This window comes from Cavia porcellus, unplaced genomic scaffold (genome assembly GCF_034190915.1).
Source record: "Cavia porcellus strain 051 isolate PalLab524CR breed Dunkin Hartley unplaced genomic scaffold, mCavPor4.1 scaffold_8, whole genome shotgun sequence".
Classification (NCBI taxonomy): domain Eukaryota; kingdom Metazoa; phylum Chordata; class Mammalia; order Rodentia; family Caviidae; genus Cavia; species Cavia porcellus.
This window is the reverse complement of record NW_026947491.1, coordinates 64,589,885-64,607,946: the sequence shown is the minus strand read 5'-3', so window position 1 is coordinate 64,607,946 and position 18,062 is coordinate 64,589,885. Positions and strand designations below refer to the sequence as shown.

Here is an 18,062-nt window from a genome sequence, read left to right as displayed (position 1 = left end):
GTACTAGGCATATAGTTATTTTAAAAGGAATCAATAAATATTCACAACTTCCTCAGTATTAGTCATATGATAAATAATAGATATGAGTCACATAAACAAAAGCTCATCTGGGTCCTCAGGAATATGTGAGTGTGAAGGCATCCTGAGGTCCAAAGTGCATGTTCTGGCTGTAGTTCACGTGCTGAAACAGTCTTCAAACGCAAGAAGATTCCCTACCAATTCTTTTTTTTTATCGGTACGGGGATCGAACTCACAACCACACACTTGCAAAGCAGGCGCTTAGGCTGCTGAGCTAAATCCCCAGAGGCAAAGGACTAAAGGCACCAAGCAAATGTTTTCAAACTCCTAAATCATTCTGAAGCCTTAAATCCTATGCCTCAACTCTATACACCCTACCATCGTAACCCGTGTAAAAAGTCTTCAAACAACTTCCTCTCATCCCTCACATTTTTGAAACACAACAGTGCTTTATTAGAATTATCTATTTGAATAGAACAATATATTCTTGCTTTTTAAAACATTGTAAAAGCTACCAATAACAATAAGCTGTTTCTTTTTAATAAATTAAAGAACTAGTTTAAGCCTCTAGTATATAGTTTCTCCAAATTTACCAGACAAACTTGATAAGGGAGGACATAATTAACTGACTGAGTAACAGGATAATCTCTGTTGTGACAGCCATAGCCTAGAACTGAAGTACCAAACCAAAGTGGCATAGCTAACCTACTCACTCTGCTAAAAAGACAGGTAGTAGTAGTACCTGTCACCAAAATGACAAGCATCACCTCTGAAAAACTACTCATCCCTGGAGATGAAGAAGGAAGACTGATGATGAATATACAAAAAATTTCACCTGGACCAGTAATTAAGAGAAAGGGAGGGAGGCAAATGCACAGAGATGGGAAGGAAAAAAGCAGGGATTAAACCATCAGATCACCATTACTTTGAAAATAGTCCCATAATAATGAAGTCTATGCCGAGACCTACATTCAGTGTAAACAGACAAAGTAAATTCGGGGACATTAGGTTCATCATGACAAAAGCAATAAAAATGTGCATGAATCAAAAATGCTATACAACAAAAAGAGACAGAGCAGTAGCACACAGACGTAAAGACATCAAAATAGCAATACATGAAAAGTAATAGTGCAGATTATTTTGAGGGGCACATACTGCTATTTTAATCAAATACTATGAAAAAATATGTATTAGTAGACAATATACTAAAGAGATCGTTTTAAAATAAAAGATAGAAAAAATCCCCAGGCATCCTAAGTGGAAAAGTCAAACATTTACTGTAGAAAAAGGTAGAATCAAATTAAAGCTTCTCTGTTCACAAAGATGATAGAGACTGTAAAGTATATACTACAGATGTTAAGAAAGCAGTCTTTACCTGAGACCTAAATATATATGCACACATATGCATGTATGTATGAGGCATTATATAGCGAATATAATAGAATGTGGCAATATTGATTTTTATTGAAAACTATTATAAGATATTAAATATATTATCCACATTAATTTTAGGGAGAGATTCCCTACTCTAATTAAAAGTTTAAACTGAGCACAAGAGAAAGATTCATTTATTCTAAAACAAAACAAACAAAAAAATCTTTTAAGCCACCTCATGCTGAGCATTAGGAAAATTCTGGTACATATTAAATGAAACAAAGATATGATCCCTTTATCAAGGAACATATTAATTCTAGTGAAAAAGATGAACAACAAAACACAAAGAAGGCAGAGAAAAGTGTTTATGTCACTAGTACCAGTTGTACAGACCTTTATAACAAATGCCTCAGGTTTCTAGAGCACTTGAGAGTAATTGGAAATAAGAACGCAGGCAAATCAATCACCTCAATCAAAAAGGTAAAGAAAACAAACTATGAAAGTATCAGAATACAGTGACAATTCTAAACAATCTAAAAATATTAATTCATAGCAAGACTAATTTAAATATTTATTAATTTAATGAACATTTTAAAACTATCAAATCATCAAATGTACTTTCATAAAAGAACTATGAAAGGTAAAGATAAGCTCAAACTATGGATAAGAGATTTAAAGAAAACAGACAAAAACGGGAAAAATTAGAAGAGAAAAAAATAGGTAAGCAAGGAGAACAGAAGGAAAAGAGAAGAGTTCAGCTTTCAAATTTATATCCCTGAAGTCCTGAGTTAAATTTTATAATACTGAGAAAAATTTTAGATTACAGATTCAAAGCCTTTGCCCTTTACTAACAAGCCATTTCAGTATTTGACATAAAGACCCAATATCAAGTTTATTAGTTTTATTTTGAAAAATACAGTGACCTATGCAGTCAGGCTTTTGGATTTTATATGCCTTTATAACTGGTATCTTCTTTTGTATATTTTCTAAAACATTGCCTAAGAAAATTCTCTATTTCCTTGTTAATATTTTCTAAGGGCTATTGGGCAGAACTAAAACATATGTGGATAAAAATCAGACACTAATGACCAAATCTAAAATACTGACAAAAGGTAAGGATATTACTTGGCCTGACTAAATCTTTTATCTCTGAAACTGATGATAGGAAAGCTCAACTACTTCACAAAGTGAATAATCTATTTCATCAATGTTCTATGACTCATGGCTCTTCTGAAGAACATAAGCATTTTTGATATTGAATCTTGATTTCTCTTTACAGATATACTTTATTATCTACTTTTATATTAAAAACAGTACCAGTGTTTCCAAGCCTCTTGAAATGTTATTAAAAAGAAAAATAAAATAAGCATGAAAAAATTCAAGTTCCATCATGTAAGAATCAAGCTTATAATGAAATTATACAGCTAAAATTTTCAAAATCAGTTTGACTAAAGGAAGGAGTCACTGTTCTTACCATTTGGTCCATGTAAGAGGCAAAGCACCAAAAGGCATCCACTTCATTTTCCATCACATACAAAAGAGGGGAAAGTAAGTCACTCATTCCTTGCACATATCCTGTGAAGAAAAACAATCATCACATCTCTGAAAACCTAAGCTATGAATCTTTATGAATCTTTCCAGGTATATCAGGACCATTTTGCTGAAGATTACGGTTGCCTTTGGATTCAAAAATTGGAAGATACTATTATTCACAATGAAAATAAACAGGGAGAAAGTCTAATCAGGTGGGAAAGATGAGTTGTTTTAGACAGATATGAAGATAATACAGATGCAGAATGCATCATAGAGTAATTATCACTATTAAAAGTGGGTAATAAAGAAATAAAAAGTAAATTAAACTAAGTATATTATTTAATCCACTGAGAAAAAATATATAAAAAGAAATAACGTGCAAGAGCATCATGAAAAAGGAGAAATGACGAAAGAACCCAAATGAGGAGCAAATGTAAGAGTATATGCTCAAAAGAAAATATAAGAATAGAGGCAAAGAAAAAAATAAATGGAGAGGAGGAGCAGGGAGAGAGGGACACAAGGAGAAGAAAGTTGCAAAAATCCCCCAGGAAAAGAAAATTGCAAGGCCAGCATGGTCAACAGTATCAAACTAGGAAGACTAAGCCAAGTACAGTAAAGAAAAAAAAAAAAAAAAAAGGAGAGGAGGAAGACAGGGGAGGGAGAGGAGGGGAGGGAAGGGGAGGGAAAGAGAGATCTAACTGCATTAGCAAGCAAACCATGTCCTCTCTCTTGTTAAGTCTTTAGTCAACCAATACTAGCAGCTGGGTCTAATCCAACCAATATTTTTGTAATTCATGCTACCCCTTATCTACTTTCTCTTGACACAATAATTTTATAACCATGATACTAATTTCAGGCCCTAATTAAGAAACAAATTGGAAAGTTAAGGAGTCAAACCTCAAACTTAAAAACAAACAAAATTGCTTAGCTTGCTTTTCATTTGAGTATGTCAAGCTTCTTTTTTACTTTCATCCTATAAAATCCTCACTTTTTTGTTCTATAATTCAATTTCAAACTCAACACCAATTCTTAAACGACAAGAGCTCATACTAAGCCTGTTCACTTATATATCATTCAACTTTGTTAACTTCTGTACATTTATAAAAATTATGGGTGGACTTGGGGGCAACACCTGTGAACCCAGCACTTGGGAGGCTGAGGCAGAAGGATCCCCATGAGTTCCAGGCCAGAACTATAAAGCAAGACCTTGTCTCAAAACCTTCCCACCCACAACCTCCCCAAAGAAGAAAATTACTGAGATTTTTTTGATGGCAGCTTGGAAAATCTAGGGAAAAGTTTTTTGTGTGTAAATTCAAAACTTACATTTTTTTATCACCAATGTCTATCCACACTGAAGCCCAAGAACATGTATGTAAAAGGAAGAGGATTGTGGAAGAACTTTTAAAATGACCTCAAGAAGTAGAAAAACCAAAACTTCTTTAGAAAACAGAACAAACATGTAATACAGACACACACTTAGATCACTTCAGAATCTCCTCACAAATAAAAGAGGAGCTAACGTTGCTGGGAGCCTCTGCCGTGCCATCTACTGCTATGTCCCTCCGGGTAACCCCACCACACCCATAGGAAAACACAGCTCTATGCACGTTAGCATAAAACAGTGATGGCAACTCTTTTAGAGACCAAGTGCCCTAGCTTCAACTGAAAACCCACTTATTTACTGCAAAGTACCAACACTGAAATTAAATCTCAACACTGATATTTTATTCTAGAGAAACCAACTCACACATTAATATCTTCTGTCTTAAAAAAAAACAAGTATCACATGTGCCACAGATCTGCCACCACTGGCAAGGAAAGGACACTTGAGTTCTCACAAAGGACAGCCAATTACTACACTATCAAACAACAAATTCCTAAAATATTTAGGAAAGGAGCTGGAGTAAGTGGCATGTGACAAGGTATCTAAAGATAAGCATTTCTAAAAATTTATGTGGATGTTTTCTAAAATAATGAACACTTTTAAGAAAAGAGCAAAAAGGTGAGAAGAAAGACTAACCCATTATCAGAGAATTTTCTTACCTGGCAGAGAAATCAACAATTTAGTAAAGTCAAGACCAACTGCCATGAAGGAAATCTAATCTGAATATTAACAAAATGCAAAAGAGTAGTACTCTCTTGGGTCTGACTACATATGGTCTATGACAGAAAAATTTCTAAGTATGCTATTCAAAAGATTTACAAAGCACCTTTCCTCTGGAATAATAGCACTTTATTAGTAAGTTATAATGAATAAAAATTTCTATGAAGCTAACTTAATCTTTTAAGTCTTTGGTTTTCATATAAGATCACTACCACATTTCTGTTAAGTCTTAGATGAAGCAAGCAGTCAAATTAATCTTCATCTTCCGGTAGCCTTTAATCTATTTTATTTTATACATGATGTTCTTTGGGGTATATCATGGGTTGTGGGGGTGGAATTAATGTACAAATTCCTTTTAATTAAAGAAAGATTAAAGCTATTTAAATTAGCATTCAGTGACACTCAGATTCTGCAGTATTGCTGACTGATGCACATCTTAATCAGCACTACCACATTTTCTAAAGTAGCTCATTATTTTCATAATAAATTTGTTTCAGTTGAAAGGTGTGAGAAATGAACTCCACATCACCCTACTGTACAACTTCTTTAGCAGAAAACTTTATACACAGGTCAACTTTCCAAGTAACTGAACTTATCCCTTAGGGTATCATTAAAAAAAGAGAGAGAGAAGAAAAAAGAAACTTGGGGATTAGAAATAAAAAACTGAGACTCCTCTGGTTTCTTACATACAGTGTTCTGAGGATAACTCAAACAGGACTTAAAATTAACGAATGGGCTTTCTATGTTTATCTGTGAGTCTGTCCTAGGCCTAAGCCCCTTCCCTGGCGACGGGAGCTGATTCATAGTAAGTGAACCTCTATGAATCACTGGTCCTGACTGAGGCCTGTGAGGTCAGAGGTACCACAAAGGGCAAGATGAGGCCGCAGCTGAAGACACCTTGGCTCCAACACTTATTAAGTAAATAGAGACTGCAGCTGAAGGAATTTCACTCCTGCAATCGCACCCCTACCATAAATGTTATCCTGAAGATAAAACAGTTCTCCTAAATTGGCATAATTTACTACTTGGAGAAGTCTTTGAAATGACTCCCAAGGTCCTGCTCATTTCCCCGTGCTTTCCTCAGTTTCCCCGCCTTTTGTCCTGGGTCCTAAGAAAAGTGGGCTGATCCAGAGAAGTCTTGGTCTTAACCCTCAGAGTCTGGAGCTCAACTAAAGGGTTTTGGCCCTCCTGGAGCCCTAAAATCATATAACTTGTCTCAATTTACTTGAACCTCCGCTGTACACTCGTTTGGGAGATCAGGGATCTAGGTCAGGACCTGGTAACTGGGATGCTAAAGATAGGTAAGAATGCCCACCTGCAATAAAAACCAATTATGTCTTACTTGTATAACACTGAATCACTCTCTTAATATAACCTTACGCATAAAAATGAAATTACTTTTCTCACTTCCCTAAGAGGCTACTATGAGAATCAAAGCAAAAATTGAATCAAGTAGGACAGCACTCTGTAACCTGAAAAGCACACTATGCTCTCAATGATCCACCCTGAAGCTTACTATATATGTAATATACAGGCTGGCTGTATTAATTAATGTAATAATATTACATTTCTGACTTTCAACTTAGTAAACTTACTGTCACCAAAGAGGCTGATACCTTAGGCCCATCAACCAATTTTACATCTTCCCCTGACATTCAGAAATCCAGGCAACTTGCACAGAACAAAATGCAGCCATAACTCAATGCTTATGTGGGTTAAATGTTAAGGGAGTATGTAACCACCTTCCACAGAAGATGTTAAAGCTCGACTAAAATACTCTGAAAAACAACTATTTCTATTATTCTCTAGCTAGAAGCCATTTATATGGCAGTAACTCAGAAATTTTATTATTTATACTTATTTAAAAGCTGACACTTAGGAAATTTGTTGGTCCTTTAAACAAACAGTTCAAATTCTCTAGCCCCTTAAGATACTGGTTCCTTACGTTTTGTCCCCTTAACGCTTCTTCCCTATAGAACTTCTGAGTTGTACCTCCAGCACCAGTCCTAACAACTCATTTTTGGTAGGAAGACTTACCAAGAAAAAGAAGTAGATTCTACATGGCCTTCAAAATAAAATGCACTATTATCTATGACACTGAATCAGTGTTTTTCTTCACAAGGGAAAAAACACAAACAATGGTCCTAAACTTTCTCAATTCATGGTAATTTTTTCTAAGACATTCCTTGTTTCAAAGAAATGATAGCTCCCTTTATTAGTTATGTCTATATAACTTTCAAGTACAGGAGGTTAAGAATCCCTAGTTCAAAATGTAAACTTTGAAATGTTCAGAAATTCAAAACTTTTTTGAGTGCCAGCACAATACAACTTTGGTGCATTTCAGATTTTCAGATAAGGACATATTCAACATTGTTAGTCTATGCAACTATTCCAAAATCCAAAAACTACAAAATCTTAAATACTTCTGGTCCAAAGAGTTTTAGATAATATATACTGAACATGTGTTCATGCCCTATAAACTTAGCCTTTGGGCAATACATGCTTCTCAAACCTTGATAACAACACTACTGTCATTTTTTTGTTCATTGATTTTCACATGCTACTTGCATAACACATCACAGCCAAAAAACTAGCTTTGCAAATAAGTAACTTAATCGAAAGCAATGCAATGATCTAACATTAAAACTCTTAACTATTTCAGCCAGTAGAGAAATATCGTATAGATGTCACTATAATTCAAAATTTAATATATTCCACAGGAGCCTGCATGCTTGTTACAACAACCAGGGCTCCTTGCTTGGGAGACACAGCCTTAAAGGTTTCTAGTCTCCTGAAGAACAATCCTCCCTTATAACACCTACTTGACAGACCAATTATTTCTAACTGGCTAATAAATTTAAATTCTAAAATAAATAAAAATTTTTGCAAATTAGGACTTTTGAGGAGAACTTACCTAAATCAAAATCATACATACAATAGGTCATCAAAATGTCATGAAGCAAAATCAGCCCTGGATTATCTTGGCCTTCATAAAATTTGTTTGTTCGATCTGTTCGGTTAACATCTTTTTCTAAAGAGGAAAAGCATCACATATTTGAAACCTTTTCAAAAAAACAGATCCACATAAAGCTTACATCTTACAAATACAGAATTACTTTTCTTACTATTAATTTCACTTCTTGCCGAGCTTAATGAAAGAAAACTGTCAAATTCCATTGCAAATGCAGAGTAACATTTTGGTATATTTTTCAAAAACCAGTCTACTTCCTCATGGGCAAATTTTCAAGTATTTTTCAATTTTAATCTAAACATAACCTTTAAATTGCATAGTAACAAACATTTTCAATGAACTAAAATACTAAATAAAAATTCACATTAGTAACAACAATGCCATTCTTTTAATGTGTGCAACTTTATACTTAGATAGCCAATGAAAATGCAGTAAAAAACTACTACCCAATCAAACATAATCAAAGATATTTACTTCATTCATAACTGCTTTATCATATTCCATAATCTTTATGAAAAATTACTTCTCTATTCTCACATATATCATTCAATTTAGATTATAAGCAATTTAATTTTAATTTTGTCATACTTTGCTGGCAAAAACTTCAAGACATTAAAAACAGATAGGGAAACACCATTAATGTAGTCAACGAAATGTCAACAATTCAAACACTGATGCCCGCTGTGTGCATCTTGTTGTAAGAGATTTTGCAACTCAAAAGGCACTTCCTAAACTTGAACCCTCAGTAAATCAGGAAAGTGAGTATGATTAATTTACTCTAAGAGCAACTGTTACAAAGCTATGTCACACTCCTCCAAGTAAATGATTTGAGAATTAAAATGATTTATGAAAAAAGGTGGTATTTAACAGTAGTAAAATTAGGTTATGTACGTACATTTTTTTAAATGTTAGAATTTTCTAGCTTTTGGTGAATATAGTTTGTTTCTTAAAGCAAACATATAAAATATAATGTAGATAACACTTCCCAAACAAGCAAAAGCAGTACCAAAAAACCACGCTATTGTGAATATCAAATTTCACTTACAAATGTGTTTCATTCTCACATTTCAGTAAGTCATAATGTCAGTAAAAACACAAGCCTTACTAAGTATTTTAAGCACAATAACAAACTTGTTCATATTCCCATGATCTACCATATCACTTTCATCTATAGATACGCAGTAACAACATGCCAAGCAATATTTTTAAGGTATTTGTGAAAAGAAAATGGGTACTTAAGCTTTTCAAACCCTAATTAAATCTGACTCTCTAACTTGCTTCTAAAGCTGCTAAAGGCAGCTGATGGAAAAAATAAACCAATTCTACTGAGTGACCATATCTGACGTGCACCACCACTGCCACCCTCAAGAGGGCCCTCAGCGCTGCTGGGCATTCGTGCACTGTTGCCCTCATCCACTCACTCTCCCAATGCATCCATTTCACACTGCATCTCTCTCAAGCGTCCATCCTCTCCAACATCCTCTCAGCCCTGAGATCTTGCATCCTACTTCTGGGAAAAACCGACACTCCCTACACAACTCCCCAACTTCCCATTCTTCAAACCCCGTAACTACATGTGAATGTAGGTGCTGCAGTCTCCCTGTGTTCCCATGCCTGTGAATGAGCCCACGACTGTGTCTAAAATCAGCCCCTCCTGTACATGAGACCCATCACCACTGGCCACTGAAGGGCTCTAGTAATTCTTATCTGGTGTCTCTATTAATTGTTGTCTCCCTCCCCAGTTTCATCAGTTTTTCTTCACTGTGTCATTCCCACAGCATCCAACCATGCTGTTGATTCTCTTAATGGTAAAAAAAAAAAGAAAGAAAACAAAAACACCTCTTTTTTTATTTTAAAGAGAAAAAGTAACAATAAAATAGTTTCAAAACAGGTTAATAGGAGAATAAAAATAATATAGTGTATTGTTATTTTCGTAATAGTTACTCAGAGTACAAGAAATATGCATGAAATACTGTCTAAACAATATTAGCACAAACTTTTCAATGAAGAGAAACTAGCTATATAACTATCTTGTGTGTGTATTTTTTTTCCTTTTCCCCTCCTTCCTTTACCCTTTCCCTCACCCTCCTTCCTCTTCTGAACAATTTCTTTCTACTTCACAGTACCTACTGTACATTTTGGATCTTACTTGTTCAGGTTCTCCCAACAATGAGATGATGTAATATTTACACGTGTGTCTGATTTACTTCACTTAGGGGTTGATAGGTATTTGAACTGTTCCCAAGATTTTAGCTATTACAAATTGTGCTACTATAAGCGTGGGTGCACATATATTGCTGTCATACAACATTTTTGATTCTTCCAGGAAGATTAAGGGAAATAGCTGGATGGAATGAGACCTCTAATCCTAGTTTTTTCTTTAGGAATCTCCACACTGATTTTCACAATAGGTACACCAGTCTACAACAGTATTTTTTTATGGATTGATTTCTTGATGATAGCCATTCTTTCTGGAATGAAATTCAACCTCAGTGTTGTTTTACTTTGCATTTCTCAACCAATGATGTTGAACACTTTTTCATGTCTATTTGCTGTTTGTGTTTCATCTGAGAAGTTTATATTCATCTCAGATTCCCATTTTTGGATTGAGTCTCTGAATTTTGGAGGCCTGATTTTTTTTTCAGTTCTTTATATGTTCCAGATATCAATTATTGTCTGAGGGACAACTGATTGTAATTTTTTTCCCACTTGGGTCAGTTACCCTTTCACTCTGCTGGTGATTTCTTTTGTCATGCAAAAGATTTTTAATAAGATGAAATCCCATTTGTTGATCCTCTATAGCATTTCTCATGTGGTCTGGATTTTTTTCATGAAGTCTCTGCCAACACCTGTGACTTCAATAATTCTAACTATTTTCTTTTCAAGAAAATTCAGTGTTTCTGTTTTAATATTTAGATCTTTGATTCATGCTGACTTTAGTCTAATGCATCATGATACGCAAGGATCTAGTTTTAGTCTTTGGCATATGGAAAGTCAGTTTTTCCAGCACCATTTATTAAAGAAGCTACCTTTCCCACAATGAACGTGTTTGGCTCCTTTGCCAAAGATAAGGTGGCTGAGTGAGAAAAACACCTTTCTTAATCCAACTTTTCCCTGTTTTCCTGTTTAGAGCAAAACTTGAAAGAGCTGAGTGTTTGTGTGCTGTCTCCAAGTCCTGCCTCTTTATGTTCCTTCTTGAACTCATTTCAATCAAACTGTCACATCTACTTATTCATCAACGTTCCTCTTTAATCTCAATTTCCAATTATATATCTGTTCTTTATAATTTTTTAATGATCTAGTCAAGCCTTCATCTTACTCGATATCCCAGCCACTATTTTTCAAATGCTTTCTTTATTTGTCTTTTATGACTCTGAGATCTTTTTTCAGTTTCCTTTGCTGAGTTCTCCTAAGTTTTCCTAAGTACAAAATGCCTTAGGACTCAGCTCCTGGACCTCTTCTGTTACTCATTGGTAATTGTATCTAGTATCCTAATTTATAGTTTCATATAGTGTTACAGCGTATGTGTGTTGATGATTCCTAAATTTATTTCTGGACTGGATTCCTCCACTGAACTCTGGCCATTTATATCAACTTTCTACTCTACATTTTAACTTGTGGATTTCCAAGATGTATCTCAAAATGATTGCCCAGAACTGACTTCTAAGAATTCCCCTTTATATTTGTTTGGCTCATAGTTTTTTCCATCTTAGTAAACAATGTGACACAATTTCTCCAGATGCTCACCTTGAAAACCTTGGAGTCACCCTTTAGTCTTTGCTTCCCTTGTGTCTCCCACCCTACTCATTCCCTTCCCACCCTGACTAACTCCATTTTAACCCACACTGCTCTCCTTGTTCGTCTTCAATGCAGAGGTCCTGAGCAGAAACAAGTCTAGTCCCTGCTGCACCCTTCTGCCTGGAAGGCCCTCACCTGAGGGTTGACTGACACACACCTCCTGTTCTTCAAGAGTCTATTCCAAGTTCATCCACTTAATTGCTGGCCTTTTCAGTCAAGCAACCTTCACCTCTTATCTGGGTGATGGCTAGAGCCTCAAATGGCTCTTCTCTTTCCACCTTTGCCCCCTACACCTATTCTCCCAACAGCAGCCAAAGTGATTTGTTAAAACGCCAGTCAGATCACGGTGCTTCTCTGAAAATCCTCCAGTGGTTTTTAATCTCACTTAAAGTTAAAAGCCAGAAGTCTTTACAATGACCCACAATGTTGAAGGCAGTCTGTGCCTAATTTTCCACTATTTTTCCTTTGGGCTTCATCAGTTTGTCCACTCTAATCTAATTCATTTCAGGCAGACTGGCCTCCCTGCTATAGCTCAGACATACAAAAGTCCTAGAGTGGAAACAAATCCCACGTGCTGCTCCCTTCCTTAGATTACCTTTTTACCGACATCTCTGTCTGCATAACTCACCTCTCCCCTATTTTAAATTTCTAGTCAAATACCAGTTTCTCAGCAAAAGCTTTCCATGAATGTTCAAGAGTTAAACATGCAACACTACACGTAAGCTTTCTATCCTCTCATTTTCTCTACTAACCACTCACCACCAACACACCCCATGTTTACTTACTTATCTCACTTACTGTCTGCTCTTTCCCAGGGAATGGAAGCTGCTTGAGGGCAAGAATCTTACTTGTTTTGTTCACTGATGAATCCCAGTGCCTAGAGCAGAGCCTGGTACACAACAGGCACTAAGTAAATACTTTATTGAAAAATGAGTATGCAAATGCTTAGTAACTAACATGACTGTAAAAGATGCCCTGATGATTCTAATGTGCTGCCAAAGCTCAAAGTCAAAGAATAAAAACTGGGATTTCCTGAGCCTTTTTTAACTGTTTCTCTGATGTCCTAGAGGACACCTGTCCCAAGAATATTTACATTGTAAAACTCAAATACATGTCTCCTACCAAACCACACCAAACTGCTCAGCAAGCCGCTTCACATTCCATTTGTGTATCTCACCTTCAAGTTTACACACCTCATCCCTAATTCAATTTCCCTATAGCCCATTTTCATCTGAGTAAGTGGCACCACCAAATGCCCAAATTCTCAAAAAACTGAGTCCTATCTTTGATTCTCTCCCATATTTCATATACGAAAAAATCTTACAATTCTTTCATTAAAGCATGACATGAATCTGCCTGCAATGCTCCATTCATCCGCACTCCACCACCCGTCTCCCCAGCCTCCTCCTCCCTACACACTGCTCTCCCTGCTCTACCCCTCCTTGACACAAGCCACTTCCAAATAGCAAAAGTTATTTAAAAATGTAAGTTACTCTTATTTAAAATATTCCAATAGTTTCTCACATTGAAGTCCAATGTCTTGACATGACCCAGAAGGCCTACGAAGTACTGTGTTTTTCTTTAACATAAATTTTAAACTCCCCCCCCCCAAAAATTTAGATAATCGTTTTTGAAAAATACTTTTGAAAAAAAGTATTTTTAAAAAAGAATGCTTTTGAACTAACTTACAATGGCCAGGCATAGGGGTGCACATTTGTAATCTGTGCATTCAGGAAACTAAGGCAAAAGGATTGCCATGAGTTCAAGGCCAACCAGGGCTACAAAGTAAGTTCAAGGGCTGGCTAAACTGACTCAAAAACAGAACAAACTAACCTAACTTACTATGTATACTTACATTGGAGAAAGCATGGTAGAGTTAAAAGATCAGTTAGAATCAAAACCAAATTTAAAAAAATTAAAATGAAGTAATAAGAGCAAGTTTGGACTAAGAGCTACCTCGGTATCTTGCTTAAAACAATTTACTAATCTTTTCTGGTTTCAATTCTATCATCTCATAAAACTGAAAAACACCTAGATTAAAGTATGTCTCAATTCAAATTTCACTCTGGAGATTTAAATATCTAAATTTCTTTTCCAAGTCTCCTGGAAAGAATGAAAATAGGACAGAGAAAGATCAAAATGATGAATCATTACCACTGTTGAGAGAAAATAATCTGGCATGTGGAAAGAAAAGGGTTCAAATATATGCAACTAGTTGACAATTTGTGCCAGGTCCAATGTTTTATATCCAAATGGGAAAAAAAATCCATTACCACCTTTTCCCACTTAACGAAGAAACAGTGGCATACTTCACTTGGAAACGAGATAATTCCATGATATGCAATCCCAACTTTTTCCTTCCCAAGAAGGGAGACACAGAAAAATAAACTACTTTTTCACAGTCAAAATTACTATTGCAAAAAAGATCTCAATAACTGTCTTTACAAACTGCTGCTATATGCCCGGTGAGGTGGTGGACACCTATAATCTCAAGACTTGGGAGGCTGACGCAGGAGTATCCCGGTAATTTCAAGGCCAGCCTAAATTACATGGCAAAATCCTGTCCCAAAAACAAGCAAACAAAAAATCACTGTTACACTGGGCTTTCTCAAACTAATTCACAGATTTCTTTCTTTCATAGGAGGGTGGAAATGGCTAATGGGGGCCTCTATATTTTTTAAGGCTGCAGACATCTAAATCCAACTACAGCAAAGAATTTCAAAACTAAACTTTCCAACTATCCAAAGCTATCCTAAAATTACATAAAACAGTATAATATGATAGATAAGAACATTAAAACTACACTCCACACATTAACTATGTAAAGCTTACAAATGTAACGTACGCTCTCAATGCTTCAGTTTGTAAAACAAAGATTATGAACTGAAACTTGTGAGGTGGACATGTACAACACTAACTACGCATCCTTCAGTAACTTGTATCTACCTGGCCTTTATCATTAAAGCCAGATAACCCAGTTCTGATTATTTGGAAATAAGGCTGGATGATGGCTATCTCTTTCCACTTTTGCCCCCTACACCTATTCTCCCAACAGCAGCCAAAGTGATTTGTTAAAACGCAAATCAGATCACAGTGCTTCTCTGAAAATCCTCCAGTGATTTTTAACTTCACTTAAAGTTAAAAGCCAGAAGTCTTTACAATGACTCACAATGCTGAAGGCAGACTGTGTCTAATTTTCCACTATTTTTTATGATAAGATTCTATCAAATATCTCTTTTTTTAGAAAATAGTTATTCCCTAGTAATTATTCTTGTTTTTTAAAAGAAAAAATTATTACCTAATTATTTATTTAAAGAAACATGAATATTTAGAGGACTACAAGGATATAAATCAAAACCTATTAACCATATTACCTATGGGAAACTGAAACAGAATTATTTTTCCTCACTTATAGCTCCTAATTTTTGTACATTTTCATAGTAAAGAAAATAATGCAAGTTCTTACAAAATGAAATTAAACATAAAGTTAAATAATCTCAATCTACATTTTGGAAATGAAAATTAAATAGAATATATCACTACTTATAAATATAATGACCAAGTTAATGTGCTTTCCAATTCCTTTTTCTTTTCTTTTCTTTTTTTTGGAGACAGGGTCTCATAATGACTTTAGACTGGTAGTCGCACTCACCTCAAACTCATAGCAATCCTCTTGCCTCAGCTTCCCAAATGCTGGGATTACAGGCATGTGCCACCACGCCCAGTTTACTTTCCAATTCTGATTCTTCTTTTGAACCCTCACACTGACATTTAGCTCTGCTTCTTTAATCCTCCACAGAAGGATAATCATGGATAGTGCCATACTATTAACACACCTCTCTGTATTTCTGAGGCTAATTATTAACCTTAAGACTTCAATGTGAACCTCTCTTGTAATTCCAATGTTAAGAAAACTTACCAATAAGACTTCTATAATCTCTTAATCTCGAATTTCTCTTCTCTTGTTCCTCACTGACAGATTTCCACTGCAATTTCATTCTGAAGTACTCATCACTATAGAAACAATTTTATACCAAAGAAAGCTATTTGAAAATTTGATTCTTAACATTGTTTAGTTAGTTTTTCTATGAATAATATAGAAAAACATTTATAACGTTAGGGAGATTTAAGTTTATAAACATGACAATGAAAAATTTTAAATTACAACTTAAAATTATAAAATAAAAATACTGTACATGTGCACAAAATTTATGTGCTAAATTCTGTTTAATTCCTAGAAGAACTTTAGATTAACTTTAGATTAGGGAAGCACCTCAATTCTTAAATTAAAATTGGGCCAGGGATTTAGCCAAAGGCCTAAGTGCCTGCCAGGCAAGCACGAGGTCATGAGTTCAATTCCCAGTACCAAAATAATAATAATTATCAGTATTATTATTATTTTATATAGTCATTAATATTTTAACCACTAGCCAGGCATGGCGGGGCATGTCTGTAATCACAGTATTTGGGAGACCAAGTCACAAGGATCACTGTGAGTTCAAGGCCAGTTTGTGCTACACAGCAAGTCCCTGGTTTAAAAAAATATATAATTAACCACTAAAGTTTCTGAAGAATTTAAGTACAAATCTAAATGATTTTTGTTTTTTCAAAAATGTGACACAAGCGTTTCATTTTATACCCACTTTACTACAGAAACTTGTTAATATAAAAATATCTTTAGGATTGGACTATCAAGAAAATGCAAATACACACTTAATAATTGAAAGTAGTGAGACTGACAAAGGCTAGAATGACCACTAGGAACAAGTGTATCTGGAAAGCTGAAACTGCTTCAAGTATGAGAAATAACTTAAAAATAATAACATTTCAAAAAGGAACCATCAGTAAATAATTTAAAGGAAAGTACCTTAAAGAGCAAATATACTTCAATGACCTGAATTTATTTGATAATAAACTGAAAAATTAACTGAGACAATACATAATGCTTGTCAAGCTGGGTGTGATGGCACATGCCTGCAATCCCAGCACTCAGGAGGCTGAAGGAGGATCACTGTGAGTTTGAGGTCACCCTGGGCTACTAAGTTAGTTTAAGTGTAGCCTGAAATGCATAGCATATCTTGGGTCAAAAAGATCAAAAAAGAAAAAGAAAAAAAAATTAGTGTATGTCTAAATAATTATTAAGTAAATGAAAGGTGTGCTCAAAGCTGGCACAAGAGGACTACAATTTTTTTACTATCTTTTTACGTATTTTCTAACATAACTAGTTCCTTCTAATGTTCCTTGTTTGAAATTACAGTACTCATAATTTTTAAATTAAAACAATAAAAATACAAAATTTTCCACTACCAAAATTATTCTAAATCTTCAGCTAGAAACCTTCTGTTAATTTGTATGGTTGAATTACTTGAATTTCTTTGATGAACACATACATAGATCATTACTTACGTTTTTTGCTTTTGTAATTGAGTTCTTTCCTCCTTAGTACTGTCCCAAGGAAAGTAACCCAGCAGAAATTTCCATGCGTGTTTTCTCAATGAATGACTAAGACCCTAAAGAAAGCATGCATATTAAACATTAGAAAAAAGAATAAATGTAAGTTCACAAAACTTGTAAATAAGAAAACTAGTGTTTAAGAGGTAGTTTAACACATATTAATAGCTCTACTATGTGAATGCTATCTTATTTTTTACTTCTAGAATCTGAGGATGTAAACAGCTACCAGAAAGCTTAAATGATAAGGGTATATAGTAGACTGCATAATGGAAAGTAGCACTGATGCATATTAGCCCAACTTTACTGGATCTAGCAAACGTCACTGAGATACATGCTTCCTTCACATGACCCACAGAAACTACAATAAGGAAGAATGTTTTACTCTAGGGTCAAGAGTATTCCCATACTTAACCCCAAGGAAACTGTAAACACCTCACTCAGTAAAACTGAAAGCAGAAATCTTAAGGCATCATTCATAAAAAAAATAAAGAAACTCCTTCCTGCTCTTAAGAAAAAAAGCAACCCTGAACACTAGCAGTTTATCAGACAATCAATGGTGAAGTATTTAAGTTACCCCTCTAAATATCATCTGCTTCATATTATCTACATTTAAAATTCTTCCTTCAGAATCAATGTTCTTAGTCCATTCTTCCAGTGATACTGGCTCTCTCCTTTGAACAACAGGTCGTTCTCCCAAATCAATCTAAAATAAGATTAGCAATAAAAGCACTTCTTTAACCAGTTTGTGACATGAAATCAAGATATATAAAAACTAAATCCACAATACTATTTTTCAGATATTAGTTCTAA

At 34.9% G+C, this 18,062-nt stretch overlaps 1 protein-coding gene across 3 annotated transcripts in view; it reads right to left on the bottom strand.

Moving 5' to 3' along the window:
• The window catches only part of Tbc1d15 (TBC1 domain family member 15), a 55,450-nt gene that overhangs the window by 6,393 nt on the left and 30,995 nt on the right, over positions 1-18,062 (bottom strand). For 2 of the 3 annotated variants that reach the window (XM_003475917.4, XM_013159389.3), the window contains 5 exons: positions 17,827-17,955; positions 17,205-17,308; positions 15,718-15,812; positions 7,944-8,060; positions 2,867-2,967 (listed from right to left, as the gene is read on the bottom strand). In XM_003475917.4, coding sequence (XP_003475965.2) covers positions 2,867-2,967; positions 7,944-8,060; positions 15,718-15,812; positions 17,205-17,308; positions 17,827-17,955 — 546 coding nt within the window. The remainder of the gene's footprint in view (positions 1-2,866; positions 2,968-7,943; positions 8,061-15,717; positions 15,813-17,204; positions 17,309-17,826; positions 17,956-18,062) is intronic. The other variant, XM_013159390.2, reaches the window with a different exon arrangement.